We start from the raw sequence: 24,813 nt of genomic DNA, 5'->3' as shown, positions 1-24,813 counted from the left end.
AGGGCGCAATCCTGGAGTCCTGGATTGAGTCCCGCATCGGGCTCCCAGCGTGGAGCTTGCTTCTCCCTCTGCCTGTGTCTCTACCTCTCTCTCTCTCTATGTCTATCATGAATAAATAAATAAAATCTTTAAAAATATTAAAAATAAAAAGAAAGTGGCATGAGTAAGGAAACACCAGGCCTGTTTGGGCAATATCCAAACATCCACTTTGGCTGAATATTTGGATGGAAAACAGTAGATGAAAAAGCTGAGAAATGTGGTTGTGGCCAGATCACAGAAGCTGAGAATGGTTGGGCTAATGGATTTAAGACTTAATTTTGTAGACAGTGGGGACCCACAGAATATTCCAGAATAGAGAAGAGTCCTGGCAAAGATGAAAGGGGCAGCAGTGAGGAATGTGTACTGGAAAGGAGAGTAACCAGGGCAGAGCCTTGAATGAAAGTCAGTCTCAGACAACAGGCCACAGTGAATGAGGGCCAAACTATGCTCACTTGCCTATGTCGATGATGCAAAAGGACTTAAAGACACATTGTACCAGACAGAAAGGAAAATAATCAGACATCAGTTATTTGGCGCTTCCTATGATCCAGGCACTGTTTCAAAGGATGATTGTTTTAAAGGAGAGACAGAGAGTTAAGACCTGCTGTATACAGAATAAGCCAAATGGATTGATGATCATCTTTGGGTCTGGCTCCAAAGAAAAGGAATAAAGATTAGGGAAATCATAAATGCTTATCTAAGGGGTGTTATGGAAACCACAGATATGGAAGCTTGTAATTGAATAAGAAATGTAGATACTTCTAAGGTGGAAGGATGGGAAGTGAAACAAATGGCAAAGACCAATTTCCATGGCTATCTGCCACAGGAAGGCAGGAGCACCTGACCCTGCTGGCATCTTCTATGGATGTCACCACTGCTTTAAATGTACACAGTATACAATGCACAGTAAACATGCATTGACATGAGTGAACAGAACCAAACGGGCCTAAAGAAAATTGCTACACTCCGCTCCTTCTCGGGATCAAATCCTTGCCCAACTATAACACTCAGTGCCTTATGTTCTGTATCCATGAAGCAGGACTGTAGTGTATCAACAATCAATGTTCCAAACCTCACTGAGATCCCAAACTGGATTCCTGAAAGCTGAATCCAGCTGTTTGGGGCTCAGAGAATATTTATAAATATGTTTTTTATTAGCTGCCAACACTTAAATATCAGGAAATTTCATATTTTCAGTTTCTGTTGAGAAGTTGTATGTCCCAATTCCAAATGGTATTAATCAATCACAGCTGAGAAACATTTGTCCTCATTAAGCATTAGAGTCCCTGTCTGGTATACTTCATTCATTCATTCGCTCATTCATTCAACAAATATTTATCAAGTATCCACTATATGCAGGGCACTATTGCAGGGTCAGGAACATGAACAAAACTAATGAAGTCCTTATATTCTGGAGCTCATATTCTTACAAGGAGAGCAAGACAATCAATCAAGGGATATATTCATATTTCAGGTGGTGATAAGTATTAAGAAACAAACAAGTTATGTGTAGAGATTAAAAGAGGATGGAGAGGTGCTGGATATTACAGACAGGGTAATCAGGGCAGGGAAGTCTTGCTAATTAGGTGACATCTGAGCCACGATCTGATTTACATGAGAAAAAAAAGCCCTCAGATCTGAGGAGAAGATAGGTCAAGCTGAAGGAACAGAAAATATAATCATGTTTTATGTGTGGGAGAAATGGGGCAGAGGGCACTTCAGGCCTTAACAATGGTTTGGATTTATTTCAAGTGAGATGGGGAATGACTGGTGACTTTGAGCAGAGGAGGGACACAGATGAATATACTCATTTACATTGGTAACTGGCCCCTATAGACATTGTTTCTGGCCCATGGTTTAAAGCAAGATGGGGAAAGGCTAAAGGGTCAGAGATGGACTCTGTCTGGAGAGGGAAAATAATCAGACTAATGAGGCAGGAATCTCCTGATCTTCAGAATATAGCATTTGTGCAAAAGGCTAACCCAAAACTTAGCAGTGACTTGAATTAACTAACAGAGTTACTATACAATGAATCTGCTTAGAAAAAGAAGCTCACAGGACTCTGAGAGAGGTGGATGTGAATGTGGAGAATTCTCTCCGGCCCACTTACAAATAGCTTCTCTCAGTCGTCCGCCTTTACCAGTGACATCCCAACCCACTGGTACACTCAACTTGGTGGACAAGTCTTAAGTTTTGTTTTGTTTCAGGAACTTGAGTTAACTCTCATTTTATCCCAACTCAGATGAGAAAAAATCTATCATATTCTAAAACAAAGATCAATTGGCACCAGGTGTTGGACATGACCTGGCATTCCAGAAAATCCATTCCTTGACCCTGAACAGTTTGAAATGTTTGACAAGAGGAAGAGAACTACTCACAATCAGAACATGATCCCGTCCCATCGTGATGACCGTCCGGTTCACTGTACGAAGAAGCTGGACCATGATTTCTTGGATATGGTGGTAGGTGAAGGCCTGTAACACAGAGACGTCTATATGACAACCAGACATTGTACTGCACATCTCTTCCAAAGAACATACAACAATGGTCAGATATGGTGATCACCAAGACCTCTACCACCACTGCTACCACCACTACCACCAGTGCCAACACCAGTACCACCATCATCATCGTTGTAGTTGTTGTGATCATAATCCCACGGCCATCACCATCTGGCACAGGGCTCCAGGAATTTCACTAAATTTTGCTAACTTTTACTAAATATAAGGTAGGGATTAAGAGCTTAAACTCTGGAATCAGAAACTTTTGTTTTAGATTACAACTGCAGAATTATTGTGCTATTGGCTACTTCTCTGAATCTTGGTTTCTTCATAAGTGTAACAGTCAGAATCTAACCTGAATAAGAAGGGAATTTGCTGCAGGAAATTGGTTATAAGGGTGATGAAAAAGCTGAGTCACAAAACAAGATAACCTAGGGATTAGCAATAGAAGGAAGTCGCTATTACCGCTGAGCTAAAGGGACAAGTAGAGAAGGCAGTGTTTCTGGAGTTCAGGCGTGGGCTTATGTGATGGAAACTATAGCCAAGGGAGAGCCTATATAGTAGAAGCTACATGATCTATCTTGGGGGAAATCCATGGTGAGCCTGGTTGTAATATTTATAGGGTGCTACCCACTTTAAATACAAAGCCACTGAATCTTGGTTAGCACTTGCCAATGCCTTTTGAGCATTTGCCATGATGGGCAAGGGTTTCAGGCATATTTATAGAGCAGATTCACTACATTCTCAAATCCTTTAACTAGCCTACCCTTAAGGCACAGAATTTCATCTATGCACTCCTAGGAGGGTGGTCATGGCTAAGTGGAAAGACTTTAGGATTTTAAGATCAGCCACTCTAAGTCTGAATCCCAAGTCTGCCCTTACCAGCTGCATGTTCTCACTTTTAACTTAACCTCTCTGAGCCTCAACTTTGTCATCTACAAATTATGGAAGGTTTTCTCACTAGTCTTTCAAGATTGATATGGACTTAAAACTGACACATGTAATTCTGGAGCAATGAACTTGCCTAATTTCACTGCAGGAGATTCTGTGGGTCTGAGAACTAGCCTGGGCATCACTAATTTCTGAATTTTATGTAGGTTATTCTGATGGCTGAGAATCGTGACACAACACACTATGAAGCTCTGGAAATGCAAGCTGGAATTTGGGAACAGCCTGTGTCTCCAGGACCCAGTCAGAGCCTGACATAAACAAAATGTTTAAGAAATATGGTGGCTTAAAAAGCAGATAATTATTCATAGTCATTCATAAGCACCTCATTAACCTTTGCTGCATTCAACTCAACTGTAGTTCGTCTCTTAATGTAATCAAAGAAAGGAAAATAGACTCACAGTCAGGGGAGGGCAGGAAAAAGAAAGAAAATGAGCTTATTATAAAGCCCCCCTCCCCTCCAGTGTGACTATTGTCATCCAAAAATGAATAACCCAGAGTTTGCTTCCTTCCTCTCTCTGCCCCACACTTGCTTTTTCTACACTTTGGCCATAATCCCAGATTCTCCAGCCCTCTGGAGCTCACCAGTAAGACTTCCATCACAGCATATATTTCATAGAAACAAGTTCTCATGCTCCATTCGGTCCCACAAAACCTCAATCTCTTGTAAAATTCTCTTGCTAGATTAGGTGAGCTCCCACCACCCCCACCACCCAGCCCTTTCCCCACATCTGCTCAGGGCTAGGGGAAAGAACATCTCCCTTCACTTCTCAGCTGCAGCTCAGCATCTCTCCTGACTTCCTTCTCCTCTATTTCTTCAAGCCTTTTTACTGACTTGAAATCTCGTACCTCTTACATTATGTGACTCTGATGCCTACGGTAATAACAATAATGCTAACATTTGTGAGTGCTTACTAAGTACCTGGCACCTTGCCAAACACTTTACCTCCTCTCACAAGATGAGCAATATTATAATCTCCATTGTTCCCATGTGGAAACTGAAGCCCAGAAACGTTAAGTCACTTGTCCAGAGTCACCCAGCTAGAAATTTAGGGAACAAGGATTCAGACCCAGCAACCTGGCTTCGGAGCTTACTCCTGACTCAGACAGCCTGGAACAGGAACACAGATCTCTGGTCGCTGCTTTGTGGCCTTGTCAGTCTCTACCAAGATAGATAAACCCTGACTTCAACTGAGCCAACTTCCAACTGCCTTCAGTGACTTCTGATCTTTTCTTTCCCTTTTAGAAAATCTTCACTGCTATGTATTCATGACTCCCTTATCTTCTCTGAATTCATTTGCAATTTCATCAATCTAAGCCCACTGCAAATTTATACAATGGTTTCTATTTGATGTTATTTTTTTTTCCAGGATTACATCTCTTCCTTTACCAACAGAGATAATATAACCCCTTTTCTCTTGACCTCCTGCCCCCTGCTTCTTTTAAATAGCCATTTCATCTTAGTCCAAAGAGCGGCAATTAGACGGCTCAGGAAGTTTGGTATTTAAAAGTGTAAAACTGTCAAATTCAATTCATTTCACTCTTAAAGCTCCCAATATGAGAGGTTGTATAGCAGAGTGTTTTTTGGATCAGACAGACTTGAGTTTGAATCTCAGTTTTGCTCATTTGAGCTGGGTGACCTTGGGTATACAACATCTTTGTATGAATTTCAGTTTCTTTATAAAATGTGGCAAACAATAGAAACCTCAAAGTACTGGTTTGAGGAATAAATAAAGTAATGCAGGTAAATCCCTTGATACCAAGGGTTGGTTCATAGTAAGCCCTCAATAAGTGGTGGCCGCAATTCATATTCCCCTGGGTCTGCATCAGCATTTCGCCTGGGTTTACAGATTCTCAGCACGTAGCAGAAAATGCAGTACAAGGCAATACATAATCTAAACTCTGGATGATATCAAAATGTCACCCAAAAAATGTATAGCATATATGCAAATGGAAAACTTTCAAGATGATAAACCTGTGCTAAGCAGTAAAAATGCAGCCACAAATCACCTACTGTTAATTGCTCCAGTGCCAGACAAGTGGAGAGAATCTCTTGGAAAGTGTCTTCTGGGCTCAAACTAAACGGTGACTTATAATTGAAAAGACAAAGTCAGTCTTCCCATTATAGGCCTGGCAAAGAATTAATCCATCCGATCTAAACACACTGCAAATAGTAGTGATTTTTCTTTTTTAAATAATTATAGTCTGTGATATCTGGATGGAACTTGGAGTCCTTTCTTTAGATGAATTCTCATGCATAAGCCCAATATATAACATAGCAGGAGAGCTGGGAAGGGGGGTGCTTTATGTTTTACTTTAGGCCCTATGCCAGCCCTGGGACTTGTAGGATGCAATTCAGATCAACCAGTCTCCCACAGTGTTTCCAGAATAATAGAAATGCCACATATGAGATGATTTTAAGTAATAATACACAGACACAGCATTTTCTTACATTGAATTAATTAGGCAAAAGGTGTCTTCTTTTTAAATTTTTTTCAACCCTTGTTTTGATGTCAAGTAGAAAAATGTCCCTTTGGCACTAATATGTCTTTAACACCTATTTCATGCAAAGCTCTTTTTTTAAACAGAAAAGTCCTCAGGTTCGAGCAAACAATACACAACAACATCTAGTTAGAGCTTAATAACACTGTTTTGTGTCTAAAGTTATATTTATGATAATTGTTTAGGAAAAAGATAAAAACTTGGAAATGAAGCAAAATGAGGATACACGATTTTTTAATAGAGTATTTGTGACTGCCTCAACTTGGCTGGGAAAGAAGAGGGGTGGTCTTCTTGCTCTCTCCAGATATGTACTTTGATTAATCATCCACATCTGATTAGAAACCAGAAATGTTATAGTCCTGTCCAATTAGAGTTTAACTTGTAGAAAAATGACAAAGTGTTTATTTTATTTTGTTTTATTACTTGCTGGTTTGCAAATAATGTTTTGTGGGGCTATATAGTTCTATTGATCCATAGAAAATTTGTTTTATATCTAAGGAAAATTGTATATAAGCATCTCTTCTCCCACAAAAAAATCAAGAATCCTAAATCCTTTTGACCAGTTCTCTCCTTGTTCAGCTCATTCCTTATGTATTAAATAAAAACTTTAACATGTGCTCACTATCTAATTGCAGAAGATATTTTTTAACCATTTGAGAATTCCACATTTATACAAGGGATACTGACCACTTAACAGATGGTGATATAAAATTTTGCTCGTTTTTATCAAAGTTACAAATCTATAAAGTTAAAAAAAACACAAATCTATAAAGTTTAAAAACATCTTCTAAGGTTCACTAACAAAAGAAAATAACCACAATGAAACAGAAGTCCCTCCTGTTCGCCTTGTCAGAGAAACTTCTTTACCTCTTTCAGCCAAGGTAGTTATTATTTTGTTATTTATTACCATGTTGCCGATAATATGCTTGTATTTATTCCTTTTTTAAACTATTTTTTCTCTTGGGACACTTGGGTGGCTCAGTGGTTGAGCATCTGCCTTCAGCTCAGGGCGTGATCCCGGGATCCCGGATAGAGTCCCACATTGAACTCCCTGCATGGAGCCTGCGTCTCCCTCTGCCTATGTCTCTGCCTCTCTCTGTCTCTCATGAATAAATAAATCTTTAAAAAAATAAACTATGTTTTCTCTTTCTGCTGTTGTTATCTCTGCACCATTAAAGACAAGGCTTCACTCTCTTTCCTCCCCTAGTCCCATCAATCACCAGCATCCTTCCCATGTCTCTTTCTCCCATACAATCATACCACAATTCTAGCCTGACCAATATTCAATGTTTATTTTGTAAACTATGACAAATTCTCATCTCTAGTACAACTTTTCATTCCCCAAAAGGAAAAAAAAAGCTACTTGGGAAAAAAGAATCAAAAACTGTTTTTAGTTCTTTAAGTTTCTTTATACTACATTTTCAGATTCCTGATTGCCACTTCTTTTATTTTCCAAAATTCTATTTTTAAGTTTGCTTTGCCTCACAAAGTCTCTTTTCCTCCAAGTTGCTTCTCTCTTCCGTTTGCTTGTTTTGCACTCTCTTTTATGTTCAAGTTTTTCCTTGTTCTCTGGAATGGGTGGATGATATGTTCATATATCAGGGTGAGTAACTCAAAGGCTGGTTACCAACTCTGAGCATGTGAGTTACAGTCTGTGGTTTGTGAGCTTCACCGTAGAGTGATCTAGTTGGAGAGTCTCAAATACCATATATACAAGTCTTCTTGTGCTGCTCAGATTCCACAGCCACATAAGTATTCTCTGATCTCTTGTCTAAAGGGTTAAGCCCCGGCTGCAGTATTCCAGGAGCTGAGTTAGACAAAGGTGCTAGAGGCTTCCACTTCCAGGATGCGTACTCTTAAAACTTGTTTTGAGCATGGCATCATTGACTTTGACTATGCTGTTTCCTACTCCAGCCTTCTGGTTTCTCTTTATAGAATAAACCTCTAGCAATTCTGCTACATGGAGTCAGGCTGCTGCTTTTCTTTCTAAGAGTTTGTTTGTTTATTTATTTATTTATTTATTTATTTATTTATTTATTTATTTATTTATAGAGAGCATGTGTGTGAGAGAGAGATCATAAGCAAGGGGAAGGGATAAGGGAAAAGCAGATTCCCTGCTGAGCAGGGAGCCAGATCCCAGGACCCTGGAGTCATGCCCTGAGCCGAGGGCAGATGCTCAACCACTGAGCCACCCAGGAACCCCAGGCTGCTTAAACACACTTGCAACTGGTTCTCCTTGTTAAAGCTCCTCTTCTTCATCCCACCTCCAGGGGCACATGGTACTACCATTTCCTGAAACTTGGGGGTAATCTTTGCTTTAGATTGAATGAGTTCCCAGCTTTCCCCACTGCTGGCTTATGAATGACCTTGCCTGGGTCTGCCAAGTGGTTTATTCCTTTCTCACATGATATCTACCTTCCTTTAGAAAACTCCCCTTACTTTCATTTCAGTAGGTTTTCAAGAGGGAGCAAAATATGTAACTATGTTTACTGTATTATCTTTACAGGGAAATGTACACCAAATTTGCATGTTCAAATGTTTATAAGTGAGCCAATTTTATTCGAAGTATTGCAAGTTCATGTGATAATGTTGAACAACAACAACAAAAAAACGTGATTGTGTAATGCAAATGTCTTTGGTTTTGAAAATAGTTCTAGGTAACCCCTAACTTTATAGAAAGATAAACTTCAGCATTGAGAAGGGAAGCAGTCATGTGACCAGTAACAAGTAAAGTCATCAGAGCAAGAAAGAAAAAACAGTTCTCCTGAGCAGTGTCCAGCCAACTATTTTCTCCACTCCAGCACACAAGCAGCTTTGGTCCTTATGTTCATGCCAAGGACAGTCCCAGCTCCTCCACCTGCTTTTTCTCTTAGTCTTTTTAGTACTAAGATGAAGATCTCAAGTTCACAATACAGAGTTAAATCCAAAGACTTTTTTTTAACCAAAAAGAAATAATGCATTTTCTGACCATGGGAAACAATTACAATCTATGGCGGCTACTATTTTTCTCTTCTCTGTGTTTCTATGTAAGAGGTCTTTTAAACTTATTTCTTACCTCAAAGGGACCACAAACACTTACCTAGAAAGAAAATATCCTAACTTTCAAAAGATAGCAACAGTATCATATACAGCAGAGTCATTTCTTTCAATGGCCCCTTGAGGGAATGTGATTTTCTTATGAGTTCCGGGCTTAGCACTGTCTTCTTTCCTCTTGTTGGAACTAGTTTCCATTCTGAAAGGCTTGATTCTAACTGCACAACACCTCATTAGGTGAAGCAAGTGACAGAGGCAGCCAGGGACACAGAGAAGTGGGAATTGGGGATCAGTAAAGTTCAGCAGGGGGCTTTGTCATTCCCCACTACCTCTGCCTTTCCTACCCGCTAGGTGACTCCCATTTCCCAGGCAGGACTTAAGCAGTGGCTTCAGTTATAAGTGTCTCTGCACCATAAATTAGCCTTCTCAAGAAGGGGAGAGTTTGAGTTGGTGGCAGAAAGATATAATAAAAAGGAAAAGAAGATACAGGTTCTCATCTGACACGCCTATTACCAAACAATCTTGAGGTCATATTATATACCAGGAACCGTGCATGTAGACTTGACAGCTATAATCTTACTTTTTTTCCCTAAAGATTTTATTTATTTATTTGACAGAGAGTGAGCACACAAGCAGGGAGGAGCTGCAGACAGAGGAAGAGGGAGAAGCAGCCTCCTCACAGAGCAGGGAGACTGAGGCGGGGCTTGATCCCAGGATGCTGGCATCATGACCCGAGCTAAAAGTAGGCACTTAACCAACTGAGCCACCCAGGTGTTCTTACTCTTACCTTTTTAAAAACACCAATGAAGTCCCAGATGAACTTTGAAGATCAGAGAGGTTTAGTAACTTGCCGAGGCATTAATCTACTCCTAAGTGGCTACACCTGAAACCAAGCTCAGTTCTGTCTAATTCGGTGCTCTTTCCAAAGCATGGTGGTGGTGAGAGGTGAGGGTTCTTTAGAGTCCAGGCTTATAACCGACACTGCCTCCATCTTTTAGGATCACAGAAATGAATAGATCCAGCAGTACTTTGTAGATGATAAATCATTCTGCACATTTGTCCAAAGTTAACAATAAGGCAAACATTTGTGTGCACAGCTGTTTATAGCATATTGTATTGTTTTTTATATCCAAATGCAGCAAGCAAGATAAATGTCCCCAAATCTGGGATGCTATCATATAAATGACAGCTTATCCCTACAGTGGAGTAGGAGAAGGTAGATATGCCTTGATATGGAAAGGTATCTATAATACACTCATTAAAAAGAGACTACAGAGCATCACACATAAGCCCATTTATGTTTTTGAAAAATATTTTTCTATGTCCCAAAAGTCTGTAGAAACCTACAGCAAGGGGCACCTGGGTGGCTAAGTCACTTAAACATCTGCCTTTGGCTTGGTTCGTGACCTCAGGATACTGGGATCAAGCCCCATGTGGGTCTCTCTGCTCAGTGGGGAGCCTCCTTCTCCCTCTCCCTCTGCTACTCCCCCTGCTTGTGCTTTCTTTCTGTCAAATAAATATATAAAATCTTAAAAAAAGGTATGGCTAACCATTAATAATGGTACCCCTGAGCAGAGGTAAGAAAGAGAGATGTGAGGTTAAAGGGACAATTTTACTTAGTGTGGCTTGTTAGAAATTTTCATAATAATTGTATATGATAATAAAGAAAATGGAACTATTTCCCAACTAGAAAAGAATGAAAGTCCGTCTACACACCCAAGGAATCACACTCACAGGGACTGAATGGAGACACAGCACAGCAGGGACCACAGTGTGTTGCAGGTAGGCCTGTGTGGAGGCAGGAGGGCCCTTCCTGTCCCTCAGACCTCCCAACTTATGCTGGGGCTGCCATGGAACCCTGATGCTCACAAACTGGAGTGATGTTGTCAGTGTTACTAAGCTGACAAAAGAGCTCTACAAAGTAACATGGGTTAACACTTTATAAAAGGCTCAACTATGAAATGTTTTATTCCATTTATCAAATGCTTTTAACTTCCATTTCCTGGAAGGTAGGGGTAAAAAATCTACTTAAAGCAACCAGGGGAAACAGACACACACACACACACACACACACACACACACTCACACAAAACCATTACCTCCAACGACAACAAAAATTCCATCGTGCTTACAGAGAAATGCTGCTTTTATTCAGATCCCGTAAGTTGTTTTGTGGGGACTTTTATTAAAATACCCTGGAATCTCCACCCTGTAACCTAGAGAGAAAAAAATTAAGCCTTCAAGGTCTATAGGTCTAATCTCTTAGCGCTGATGAATGGGGACTGGTTGGAGCCACTTATGAAGATGTTCCTCAGAGATGCTATATTTTTGCATTTAGTTCTTCAAAATGGGAGGAGTCTATGCAATTGTATAAGGAGAAATGAGTAAAGAACACAACAAACAATTGTTGAATTCTTACTATGTGCCAAGCAATGAACTGTGTGTGTGGTTTTTTTTAAAGATTTATTTATTTATTTATTTATGATAGACATAGAGAGAGAGAGAGAGAGGCAGAGACAAAGGAGGAGGGAGAAGCAGGCTCCATGCTGGGAGCCTGACGTGGGACTCGATCCCGGGACTCCAGGATCGCGCCCTGGGCCAAAGGCAGGAGCCAAACCGCTGAGCCACCCAGGGATCCCCCTGTGTGCTTTTTATTTATAATTTCAGTATGTCTTGGGAAAACCCTGGGGACAAGTATTACCCCATTTTAAGATATAAAATAAGATTCATTCTAATTATCATTACCATTCAGTATTTATTGGACACTTCATATATGTCGTTTACTATAATAATAGTGCTTTATATCCACTACGTCATTTAATTCACAGAATAATTTTACCAATCTGCCACACCAGCTCTTCCTATGCTGCAAATGAGGTAATTCAAAGGTTTATGTAACTTGTCCTAAGTCATAGAATTATAACTGATGGAGGTGGATTTGAATGCATGTCTTCTTGGTTTCCAGGCTTCTGTGTTACATACACAGGTATTTTAGCAATTTTGTATTGTTTACAATATCTAAGTGTAACAAGTGAGATACATGTCCAAATGGCCCCGCAGCAATGGGCTCCTTTAAGATTGCCATTTTTTTTTAAAGATTTATTTATTTATTCATTCAGAGAAAGCGAGAGAGGCAGAGACACAGGCAGAGGGAGAAGCAGGCCCCGTGCAGGAAGCCCGATGTGGGACTCGATCCCGGGTCTCTAGGATCACACCCCAGGCTGCAGGCGGCACTAAACCGCTGCGCCACCGGGGCTGCCCCTAAGATTGCCATTGTAGAAATGGAAGTGTGTGGACTTTTTGTAATATTTCAAAAAATTAATAAAAATTGTACACTCAACTCATCTTAAGTATTGCCACATGGGCTTATTAATTGCAGTGTCAAGATTTCTTGTTTGCATGAAGAAAAATTCCAGGTAAGCACCCTATTTAACTCTGCTGGTCAGAAAATTCAGAATGGTACATATATATTATTACTTTTTTAAATGAGTAAACACATCACTTAATGTTTAATACATGCCTCTTGCTTGGAAGACCATGCATTTTAAACCAGGCATCCAATTAGAAATGAGTGAAAACTACCTTGTGGTGAAACGTTTGCTACATTTATCCAGATAGCCATTCAAAATGTGGCTTCTGTCTCTCCATGCCAGGACTCCCTCCACTACTCACCTCCTCTCTGTCCCCTCCATTGGCAACCCACCATTTGTCTTCTGTTTCCTTTGTTTCCTTTTGCTTTATCACCACACTTCATCCCTAAGGCCAGGATGGCTTCAGCCACAGAGAAGTTGCCTATGGAAATTACCTTGATTCTCCCCCACTCCAAATGATTTCTTAAATATATCTCCAACTTTTTATTGATATTTGAAGTTCTATGGACAGAATGTAATTCTTTGACTTGAGGCTAGTTCTCTCCTGTTAAAATATAGCTCTGATTGAAAGCATTAAAATATTAGGGTATAAGCCTCTCTGAGTTAAGAGTTATAACATATCCATTCCTATCGACACTGTTTCACTGTTGAATAATAGATTGTGCATCATCCCTGAATTCCTTGAGGATAGGGATTAAATCTGTCTTATTATTTTAGATTCAATACCTAGCACAAATATCTGACATACAGTAAGTAATCACCACCTTAATTTCATTTAACCAACCAATCAATTAATTAATTAATTAATTAGAGACACTAATATGAAGTGTCAGCAAACTTGCAGAGATGTAAGGAGAGATTCTTAGATGAGGGGATGGAATCAGAATGGAGACTCTGGAAGCTTCTGGGCATGAACCTCCTCAACTATACTGGCAACACAGCTTGACCTCACACAAATGACTAAGGGGTTCTTAGACAGAAGAAAAGAAGAATCAAAAAATAACACAATCTTCTACCCTCCTTCCTACAGTGAAAATACCCCCTAATTACTCAGCCATCCTCCAGAGAAAGAACATAGACATCAGACAGCTCATTCAATGATGATTGATCTAGTTTCCTCAGCAGGATCTCCCCAAATCAAAATTCTATTGTCCTATTTATTTTTTATTTTCTGTTTTTTTATAAAATAGAGTCTCTCCTCCCAATTCAGGTAGTATATCTCATAAAACATCCCACTATCCTATGCCTCAGCCCAAACTCAGAGCCCACTCTCACTGACAAGTCTTCTTAGGATTCTATCACACCAGAATCTTTAGAAAAACTACCATCAACATGAGGCTTTAAAATCTTACTCTCCAACCTCTTCTCCTTTGCTGGGAAATTATGGAGAAAGTAGGCCAATCTAAAATGTAAGAGAGTTGACCAGAAAAGAACAATAAATCTGAGGAATGAATGTGAATCTTCTGATCTACATGTGAAGTTACACAGACATCAATGCTGTTCTTTCCACTTAGATTGGATATAATTAAAACCCTCTCCCAGAATCACATCTCAGAATAAGCAATAGAAGCTTTGCATCTCTCCATGGTGCTGATAAAATCACTGCCTTCTAGAATCAGGGCATTTCTCCTCATCTTAAGTTTCTCTCTCTCTCTCTCTCTATATATATATACATATGTATATATATAGATAGAGAGAGAAATATATCAGATTCAGATAAATATATATATATATATGTATGTATCTCCCCTCACTACCAGAGTATGTGTCTGCTTTATTTATTTATTTATTTATTTACTTACTTACTTATTTATTTAGATTTTATTTATTTATTCATGAGACAGAGAGAGAGAGAGGCAGAGACACAGGTAGAGGGAGAAGCAGACTCCATACAGGGAGCCCCACATGGGACTCATCCCCAGCCTCCAGGATCATGCCCTGGCCTGAAGGTGGCGCTAAACTGCTGAGCCACCCAGGCTGCCCTGTGTCTGCTTTAATGTTGATAAAACATTTGTAATTTATTTCAGTGTTCCCTAATTGTGAGGATCATTTCAATATATTTTTACGGTTCTATCACAGTTTAACATTTACTATCACTCCTGCCCAACTCATATTGGAAGGTTTAGTTTGTGTGTTCCCTCCTCTCACACTATCTTCTCACACTATCCAAACTATATACTTATAATAAGTTTGGAAGAGGGAGAACTAGTCTATTTTCTGACTTATTATAAATTTTCCAGTTTGATCTATGGTTTCTGGTGGTATCTGTAGGTGAAAAGATGGCCACTTTATTTCCCAGTGTCCATAATATACTCAGGACCACCATTTATAATTCATAGCTCTGATCCTTCCCTTATCAGATGTAAATAGGAAAGCTTTTCCTCTGAATGTTCAGCTCCTTTATATTCTTAGCCAGTGACAGCCCAGCCTAAGGGGTTAGTGTAACCAACTCATCTTGAACCAGATCCATGTGTTTATTCCTAGAAGTACATTAAGAGTTTCTTTCCAATCAGTTTGTAGCATCTTGAATAGTATTCTGCTCCCAGTGTTCCTGGAATGGGATGAATTTAGAACCTAAACATTGAGTTGCTACTCCACCTCAAACTCCTATCCTACAAAATGAGATAGCCAGAGTAACATTCATTATCATTCAATATCTCTAGAAACATTCTTCGAGCATCCACTTTACTAGTTCATAATAATGGCTGCATTTCTGGAATAACCTGGGGACTTTCTAAATATATAAATATTTTCATGCCCAGGTTCTACCCCAGACTAACAACTCTAAATATCCAGGGCTAAGGTCCAGACGTTGCTGTTTTTTGAAAGCTCTCCATGTAATTCTGATATGCAGTAAGAACTGACTATCATTGACTGACTAGATATCATGCTCTGTCCTGAAAGCTGGGGATTCAGAAACCGAGAAAGCCAGTCCCTTATTTCAAGAAGTCATAGTCCATAGGCAGGATATGGCTAGGAAAGAACCATGCAGTGAAGAAAGGACCATAACAGTGCTAACACAAAGTGCTAAGTAAATCCAGAAAAAAAGACAAAAAAGGGAATGTGGGAAGATGTCCTGAGGAAGGTGCTATCAGAACTAGTAGGAAAAATTTGCACCTGATATGCTCTTTGCTATAATAAGTAGGGCCTTATAATAAGAATGATTTCTCTAATAAGAGTATAGCCTACTAACACATAATGAACACTTACATATTATTCCAATTCCTTTCCCTTGGCCTGTGTCAAGGTTTACCCTGCTCACATTGAGTCTTGGATTCCTACCTGATCCCTAGAATTCTGATTATGATATTCTCATAATTACGATGTCTTCATGAAGCAGAGTTCACCACATCTTAGCCTTGGACTGTGGGCCACTCCTTGAGGAAGTTCAGTCCTTTGAGTCTGGTAATGTTATATTTCTTCCAGGCACTGACTCAGCCATTCTAATCATCTTTGGCCAGCTCATCTCTCCCACAGAAAATAACCAGATGGGTTTTTGCCTATGTTTGAGATGCCCTTCTCTCCCTGGTCGCCTGCCAATCTCCTCCACATTCAAAAAACCTCAGCTCAATCATCACCTTTGGGAAGCCTTTTCTCACTCAACCTCTAAACCCCCACTTCATCCCAAGTAGGGTTGGTTGTTGTACTTTTTGAGTTCTGGCAAAACCTATTCAATATTTTCTGGAACTAAGGTGCCACGTCTTTCAATTTTGAGTGTCCAAAGAGTAGCACCCACTTGACACAGTGGAAGGACTAAGTACATGCAAAACATGTGAAATTAATGTGTCAAAGGATGGATGAATGGATGGATGGGATAGATGGATGGAAGGACAAATGGATGAATGATATTGCCTAAATTTATATTATATCTAATCATTTCAGATGATAATGCAAAATAAGAGATATTCTATGTTATCTATTCTCAAAAAGCAAGAGACTAGTTATTTTCTTTCTTTTTCTTACATGTACTGTCTTTCTTTTCTTCTTTCACTTTTTACCCTGTAACCAAGGGGATGTGGTATTGTAACTTGTCTTCCAGAGTAAGTTTCAAGTAGATAATAATTAGTCTTCTGGGGGTATTTTGGAAGATTATGACTAGTCCTCTCCAACCTTCCCTGATTGTGTCATTCTTTGCCCCTAGATATGAAAGCATTTCCTCTGCTCCCTAAAGACTCACTGTATTCACTTTTCACAGAGGTTGCTTTCAGACCCCGCTTATCAGATTTGTAGTGCCTCTGCATGAGTTTCTTTGAGGCATATCTGCCCTTTATTACCTACCCACAGCCACAGTGACACTTGTCAAGCCAAAGGAAGACATAAACAATACCAGCCTTGCCTTCATTTTTACATTGCCAATCCTTCACAAAAATGTATAGGATAAATTATAATGTCTAACAAAATCAACTACCTCTTTTATCCCCCCAGAATACACCTCTAAATTATGCAGAGTTTAAAAAATTCACTATTTCACAAACATTATCAGAAACAAAAATGACATAATATACCCATAAGTCCAGCCCTGCAACATATCTAGCTTATTATTCTATGATGCCTTCAAGTCTTTGTGCATGCCAAATCTCTATGCAGTATGCAGACAATTTGTGTTCTGCTTTTTCCAGTTAACATGACATAGCATTTTTATTATCATACTTCTTGGCCAAAGGAAAGGCTCTGTTTTTACTTACCCTCTGAGGTGGTGTAAGGGAAAGGTTTAGATTTAAACGATTGACTTCTGGCCCTGCTACTAACTTGCTAGGTAGCCTAACTCTATTCATTTCAACTCCTGTAAACCTCTGTTTGCTTATCAGTAACATGGGCGTGGTAACAGCCTACCCACAGAATTGTGGTAAAAACTGACTTCTGTATATAAGGTGCTTGACAGTGTTTGGCTTAAAGCAGACATTCATGAATGTGTGACTCACAGGTAACAGTAATGTCTTTAAAACATGGATCTATCATGAATTAGAATATAAAGTACGCATGAATAATTAAGATAAAACACAAGATTGAATTCAAGTAAATTCTACCTTTGGGTTCCAACCCAGAATACAGAGTTTATGTTCACTCACTTGAAGTTAGAGATACTTAAGTGGAAAAGCTTGAAAATAACTGAAATTTATCACCAGTCTTTCACAGATATATTTGAGTGACCTGCCTTAGATCACAACATGTTAGAACTAGGGCTAGAAATAGAAATCCTATGTTCTCAAAAGCTTTGAAAGGCTTTGGTACCAAATATCACCTTTCCTGCCACCACTGTCTCAACCAATAAAGCACAAAAGGAAGATATCATTAATTAATCAAAACTTTTTGAGAGATTGCACTGTGGCAAAATGAAAAAAAAAACATACATTGGGTATCAATATGGTAGTGATGACAAAATATTATGGAAAGGTAAACTCAGGCTCAGAGAGGCCATGTAACTTCCCCAAGAACACACATCTAGCTACTGGTGAATTTGAGAGTCTGAATCCACATCTGTATGTCCCAGTAGTCTTTCAACTAGAATTTAAGTCAGTCAAAATCAATAGATATTTTTGACTGCCCAATCTGTGCCAGGTGCTATGTTAGGATATGTCAGTGAACAAGACAGATGCAGTCCTCCCATGCATGAGGCTTATTGTCTAGATGAGAAAACCGACTGCTTAAAGGCAAGCAAAGTGTGGTGAGTGTCAAGTAAGGTAAAGTACCTACAATGTTTATAAAATATTCATGCAATGAAAACATGTAAATGTGAGCCTCCATTCTCTGTCCCAGAATTCAATTACACTATAGATTAAACATGCTTACACATGCTGGCCTGGGAATTTGACCACCATTATTCTTCTGCATTATTTCTGTGGGAAAATGCAAGCTGAATTCTAAACTGATTCAGGAACACAGCAATGCTCAAAGTTGAGAGCACAATCATACTCCAAGTTGGTACCTGCTCTTTTTTATATGATGTCTTAATGCAATAACAGCAGATTTACCTTTCTCATTAGCTTCTGCTGAGTACAAAAAATAAAATTAGCATCAGCATATATTTCTAGAAAGTAGAGCAATTGAGATGGGAGGATCAATCAAACCACAAAGATTAATTATTGAGTATCTGCTTAGAATTCGGCACTGTGCCCAGAAAGTGTAGAAATATAGAAGAAATATAAGACTGGATGAGCCCAATCCTTACAGTCTGTAAACCAGATATCAGATATATGTATAAGAGTAATTCCAGTAAATGGTAGGCTATGTCAAAATTTCAAGAGACTGGGGTGAACACATGACTAAGGAACAGCTAGGTGGATCAGAGATCAAGGAGGTTGACCCTGGCTTCAAAAGACAGCTGTAATTTGGATATTGGGATGAATTCATCGTGGCAGTGGGAGGAGTGTTCATTATGGAGAAAGGCATAAGACAAGATGGGCTCTGAAATAATGAATAGACCATTGAGGCCAATGTTGAAGAGTATTGGAGAATAAGGTCTTGGAGGTAGTTCTGACTGAAAGAACGTTTTGTCTTAATCACTTTGGCATCCTCAATGCCTAGAATGGTGCTTGACAAAGAGTGGGTACTCAGTTAATGTTCAGTGAGCTGTGAAATAGAAAGACAATGCATTCATTAAAAAGAAAAATAACAAGAAAATGCTAGTCTTCTTTCAACATAAACCAGACAAGCATAACACGATAAGAACAAATGTAAAACTGCACATAATTAAGTGCTAAATTCTATAGTAAAGTCAAAAGTTGTCAGAATGCAGCAGAGAAAGTGACTAACAGGGCAAAAAAGGATCTGTGATTATTTCTTAATGGAAGAGGAAATTGGGTTGGGTCTATTAGGAAAGGCAAGGCTTGGCTCTCAGAAGTCCACAGTTCAGATGCTCATAGGGCAAGGCAGATAACAGAAACATGAGAAACCAGTCATCTAGTAGCACAACAGGAAGTGGTGGTGTGGCCTTTATTAAATAATTTGGCAAGCCAAACAAAATACATCTGTGAACTAGATTCAAGCTGAGAACCACCAACTGGACAACTAGAGAACCAAAACAAAGGAAAAAAGTGCATTCCAGATGGAGGAAACAGGTAAAGGCCAAGAGGAAGGAATATGATGGCCTGGGGGAAGAGCCAAAGCCTGGTTTTACTATAATGCAGAATATTAGCTGAAAATAGTGGGAAATGTAGTTGGAGAGAAAACCTAAGTTGAATTTGGATTCCAGATAAAAGAAAAGGTGATAGATGGAGAGTCAAAGATGACTGCAGCACACTGTTTTGCTTGGAGAAACTGTGCTAAAATTAAACATTTTATTTTCTAATCTGGGCTGCTAAACCAATTGTGTTTTCTTTTATAAATTTATTTGTTATTGGTGTTCAATTTGCCAACATATAGAATAGCATCCAGTGCTCATCCCGTCAAGTGCCCACCTCAGTGCCCGTCACCCAGTCATCCCACCCCCTGCCCACCTCCCCTTCCACCACCCCTAGTTGGTTTCCCAGAGTTAGTAGTCTTTCATGTTCTGTCTCCCTTTCTGATATTTTCCACTCAATTGTGTTTATCGCTAAGATGAATGTTATGTTGCCTGAAATCTCCCTGAGAAAATGTCCATTCTAGAACTCTTCAATTGTTTTCGGAAAACTTTCTTTGTTCAGTTGCTAGCTGCTGCCCCCAGATTGTATACGACAGTTGGGGCACTATAGACAGATCTTTGGATCACAAGCATCTTCAAACACAAAGCACTTCCTTCCTCACTTAACACATTTCACTTAAGGATTTACATTTACACCAGTTGAACAAATCAAAGTTATGGTTCCCTCAGTAACTGTAACCTGGACCAAACATAGCTATATTTTTCTGCGTGGAGTAGGCTTTTAACTCATGCCTCCCAACTGTGAAGACATTATGCAAGAAATGCTTTCTGGAAAGCAAGTGGCTGGCCCAGTGAAGGTTTAGTGTAAATGGCTGTTCTTTTCAACTTATGCTTTTATGCAAAGGTTCCCTGCAGACAGAAATCTTCCAGAGCCCTTCCACAGCCTTTGGTGGTGAACAGAAAGATAACTTCTCCACTCTTGCAAGCTGTCATGCTTGCTCATTCATGGGTTGGAGCCCAGCTTTGTTATTCCAGGCATTTGCTGTCATTGAAAGGCACTACAAGGAACAGAGACTATATGAAAGAGTAAGGTGACTAAGTCACTTTTCCCAAGGGGCAAAATTCAAGGGACATCAAAAAACTCAGAATAGAGACAAATCAAATTTAATGCCATATTTTAAAAAAATAGAAGTTATTTAAAAATAACTCATGATGAACAAAATATCAAAATGTTTATTTTTTTTAATATTGCATGATATATTACTTTTCTTGATTACTGAATATTTGGTGCCTTCTTACACTCTGCTGCCATGCCAGGCAAGAGCCTCACTTGCCTTTCCCTTGTCCTAACTCTGAGAGGCAGTCCATGTGGGTGAAGCACAGAGGACAGATAGAGCAAATGAGGAGAGGCCATCGTGGATTTGGCTGTAGGCAAACTCCTTTAAATTTTGGTCATGGCAGATAAAAGAATATTGAAGTATTGAGAAATTCTTCTCAAGAAGTATTTCTAGTTGGTATTGATGGAACAGAATGTGTTGGATTATTAATTTTATTGGAGAGAGTTCTAGTCAACCATCAACAAAAAGCTGTCTTCTAATTTTCCAGGTGGATTCTCTGAGAATAAATGACACAGGGACCATCTGGTAAGTTATACCAAACCATTCACTTTTCAAGCCTGCCAAGTAAAGATCAAATGACATTCAAGCCCCCACATGTTAGCCTAGGAGTTATTGCATGAACAGGGTTGTCAAATAGCCCAAATGAAATGCCATAGCTTACAAGGTCCTTTAGACCAAGGCAGAATTTTAGGCTTTTTCACATTCCCAGTCCCTTGGCTACACCTGGGTTAGTGCATGCTAACATTGGTTTAGTCAATTGTTCATTCCATGGGAGATTACATTTGTCTCCTGACAGGGTAGGGCAGTTAATAGGGTGGAATTCTCTAGTAAGGCCAGTCATTTGTCGCAGATTTTGTTACTGTCTCTGGTTAAACAGAGAAAACCCCTTGTCTATCAGCATCCCTTCACATTGGACTAAGTATGCTTCTGGGAACTGCTCATCCTCAAAATGCATTATTTGTAAGTAAGCAATCACTCCTTAAATACTTCAAAGATAAACTTTTAACTTTTTTGTAATAGTGTTAGCTTTATGGACAAGTTGCAAAAAAATAAAGTTCCTATGTATCCTTCATCTAGCTTCCCTTAATGTTAAAATTTTAATGTCAAAAAAAAATTGTAATGTCAATATAACCAGAGCACAATTACCGAACCAGAAAATTCACATTGGTACAGTCCTGTTAACTGAACTACAGACTTTACTCTAATTTTGCCATTATTTCCTTCTAATGTCCATTTTTCAGTTCTTGGTCCAATTCAGGATCCCATGTGGAATGTAAGTGTCATGTTTCTTAAGGTCCCTCCAATCTGTGGCAGTGCTTCATCTTTCAAGGCCTGAACTTCTCAAGAATACTAGTCTGTTATTGCTTAGAACATCCCTCAGAGCTTGGTGAATGATTTCTCATTATTAGATTGAGGTTGTGCATTTTTGGCAAGATTCCCCACATAAGTGGTGTTGTCTTTTTCAGTGCATCTTATCAGGAGGCATACGATGCTGATATGTATCCTTCCTGGTGATGCTCCTCTCATCACTTGGTTAAGGGGGTGGCTGTCAGTTTCCTCTACTATAAAGTTACTATCTTTCCTGGCATTATTTAAAAAATGGATATTTTGGGAAATAATTTGAGATAATGCAAATATCCTGTTTCTCATCACACTTTTGCCCATCACTTTTGGTCCCTGCTGATGGTTCTTCCTTCTGATAATGATGACTCTAGTGTTTACATCATCAGAAATGAACTTTAACCATCTCTAAACATTGAGGCCTAGAGACCAAAACCTAATGAGATGAAAGATAGCAGTCTCCTGCCAAATGTGCCTTTCTCACAGGTGTGAGATTAGATACCCAGTTTAGGTGCAGCAAGTCTATAGCAGCTGACTCATCATCCCCACCCCTCACCCATGTAGGAATCTGGGCTCTTTCTCACTGGCCTAAGTAAACACTCAACACTACTAGAGAAAAAATCATTATCAGTGGATAAGAATTGCCATGGGAAATGGAACACATTTCTATATCTCTGCTCTAGGTTGAGTGTTTAGTTTGTCTTAAAACTGTTGCATCAAGGGGAATATAAGGGAAGGGAGAAGAAATGTGTGGGAGATACCAGAAAGGGACACAGAACATAAAGACTTCTAACTCTGGGAAATGAACTAGGGGTGGTGGAAGGGGAGGAGGGCGGGGGGTGGGGGTGAATGGGTGACGGCCACGGAGGGGGACACTTGACGGGATGAGCACTGGGTGTTATTCTGTATGTTGGTAAATTGAACACCAATAAAAATTAATTTATAAAAAAAAAACTGTTGCATCCATGAAGCATCCTCTCTTTGACTATGAGAATTTGTAGACAGCAAATCCAGGGCTACCAGGGAAAAGAGAAATGCACTAGCAGCTCCCCTGTGCTTTGGGATTTTTATTGTTTTTGGCAACCCTGTGGAGTCCCAAGCAGTGATGTACCGGTATGTGTTTATCAACTGTCTCTCTAGGAAGACAAAAACAGAGGCCTGGATATACAGTGTTTGCCCATTCTGTAATATGAGGACTCCCTTCATGATTGACATCACTGAAACAGAGCTGGGAAGAGCTGGACAGCAGCAGAAGAGCAGTAAGTAGTATTTCTATCATAGACACAACAGATGTAAATAACCTCAAACACACAGATAAGAATAAAGTTTAGTAAGATAATTAGGAAGTGATGTGTTTTGAGTATCTATTTATTATGTTTGATTTTAATATAGCTTATTTAATTATAGATATTTATATAAATTTTTAATAATGGTAGTTATTTAACAAATAACTCACAAGATTCCTAAAAATTTAACACTTGGTTCTCATGAGCTAGTGTCAACCAGGTTCAGCACAGTAACCCCATACAGTAGTTATGAGTGAAATTCTGGAACACCTCAAAGGAGCCCCTGAGAAGGCAAGATGACACTTTTCTCCAGGAACCCATATGAGATTCAGATGCCCTTCAGGGAATGGCTTTGCTCCAGCAGCAGCATCTGCAGCTTCTTGGCAAGCCTCCTGTGGAGCCTGTGAGGGCTCCAAAGCATCTGGCTGCCACCAGGCCTGGCTCAAGGGCTATTTTCAGTGCTAATGGGGTGCAGAGTCCTCTCTTGGCCCTTTATTGTTCTTAAAAAGAACTATAGGCCTGGCACAATTGGAAGGAGCACAGGAGGGAAGGGGAATAGAGAGGCAAGAAAAAAGTTACAAGAGCTGCATATGGATTATATGCACAGATACAGTGCTGTGTGTTTTCACAGATGTTCTTGTTTACTGTAATCCAGACATATCTGGAGAAATAGCATCCCCATTTTACAGAAAGAGTACATGACTTCTCAAGGTTCCTAAGCTAATAAGAAGCAGAACAAGATGTATCCCTAGCTCTGTTCATTACTGTACCCCCAGCAGAGAGAATATTGCAAGTGATAGCAGCTCTTAGAAGTATTTGTGGGATGAATACATGAATGTTGCCTGACTTCAAAGCCTGTGCTCTTACCTCTACCAGGGAAATGAAGCTGGATAAAGTGTTCCTAAATGGTAAAGTGTACACATAAAGAGGCACAAGGCAATGTGTATGAGAGGTTGCTGAGTTGAGAGTGATATGGGGGATTACCTCCAGGCTCTGACTTTTACTAATTTTCCAACCTTGTTAGTAGTGCCACCTGGTCTCTTTCTGAGGCTAGGCTTCCTCACCGGTAAAATGAAGAGAGTAAAATTTACCTTCCCATGTGGTTGCCAGAAACAAACAATTGTGATGCATGAGAAAATACTTTGCAGGCTAAAGTGTGCTGGGAAAGAAGTGTATCATATGTCACTGTCCATGACATTATTATGATACCCTAATTGACCTAGAAAGGGCACATTTAACACCATGGAAGCAGAAGAAGAAAAAGGAGTGAAAAGAGAATGGCCTTGAATAGAAGAAGGTAGAGGATTCTCATCTATTTCAGATTTAATTTGGGGCTTAATTAGCTGTTTGGAATGCACCACTGACAAAAGAATTTTTGCAAGCCTTTTCTCCCTACTTTTTGTTTGAAATATGAGGGAGCATATAGGTTAGAAGAAAACCCTGCTGCTTCTGCATGGTGGTATTGATTCCTGGGAATTAAATGGTAATTCAAAAAGGCAGCAGCAGCCTCCCTTTAACCCTGCATCAAGCAGGCTGCCTGGGATTATCGGAGAGCCCAGAACTAGAGTAGCCATGGAGGGTATGCTTCAGAAGAAGACATCCAACTACAGACTT

General features: G+C 39.5%; 1 protein-coding gene across 1 annotated transcript in view; it reads right to left on the bottom strand.

Moving 5' to 3' along the window:
* DOCK2 (dedicator of cytokinesis 2) overlaps nucleotides 1-24,813 on the bottom strand; it is a 401,682-nt gene that overhangs the window by 224,357 nt on the left and 152,512 nt on the right. Inside the window, exon 27 of the mRNA XM_055325894.1 lies at nucleotides 2,418-2,513. Within this exon, the coding sequence (XP_055181869.1) occupies nucleotides 2,418-2,513 (96 nt within the window). The remainder of the gene's footprint in view (nucleotides 1-2,417; nucleotides 2,514-24,813) is intronic.

Source organism: Nyctereutes procyonoides, unplaced genomic scaffold (genome assembly GCF_905146905.1).
Source record: "Nyctereutes procyonoides isolate TBG_1078 unplaced genomic scaffold, NYPRO_anot_genome, whole genome shotgun sequence".
NCBI lineage: Eukaryota > Metazoa > Chordata > Mammalia > Carnivora > Canidae > Nyctereutes > Nyctereutes procyonoides.
The sequence above is the reverse complement of the archived record's forward strand: the minus strand, read 5'-3'. Positions and strand labels throughout refer to the sequence as shown.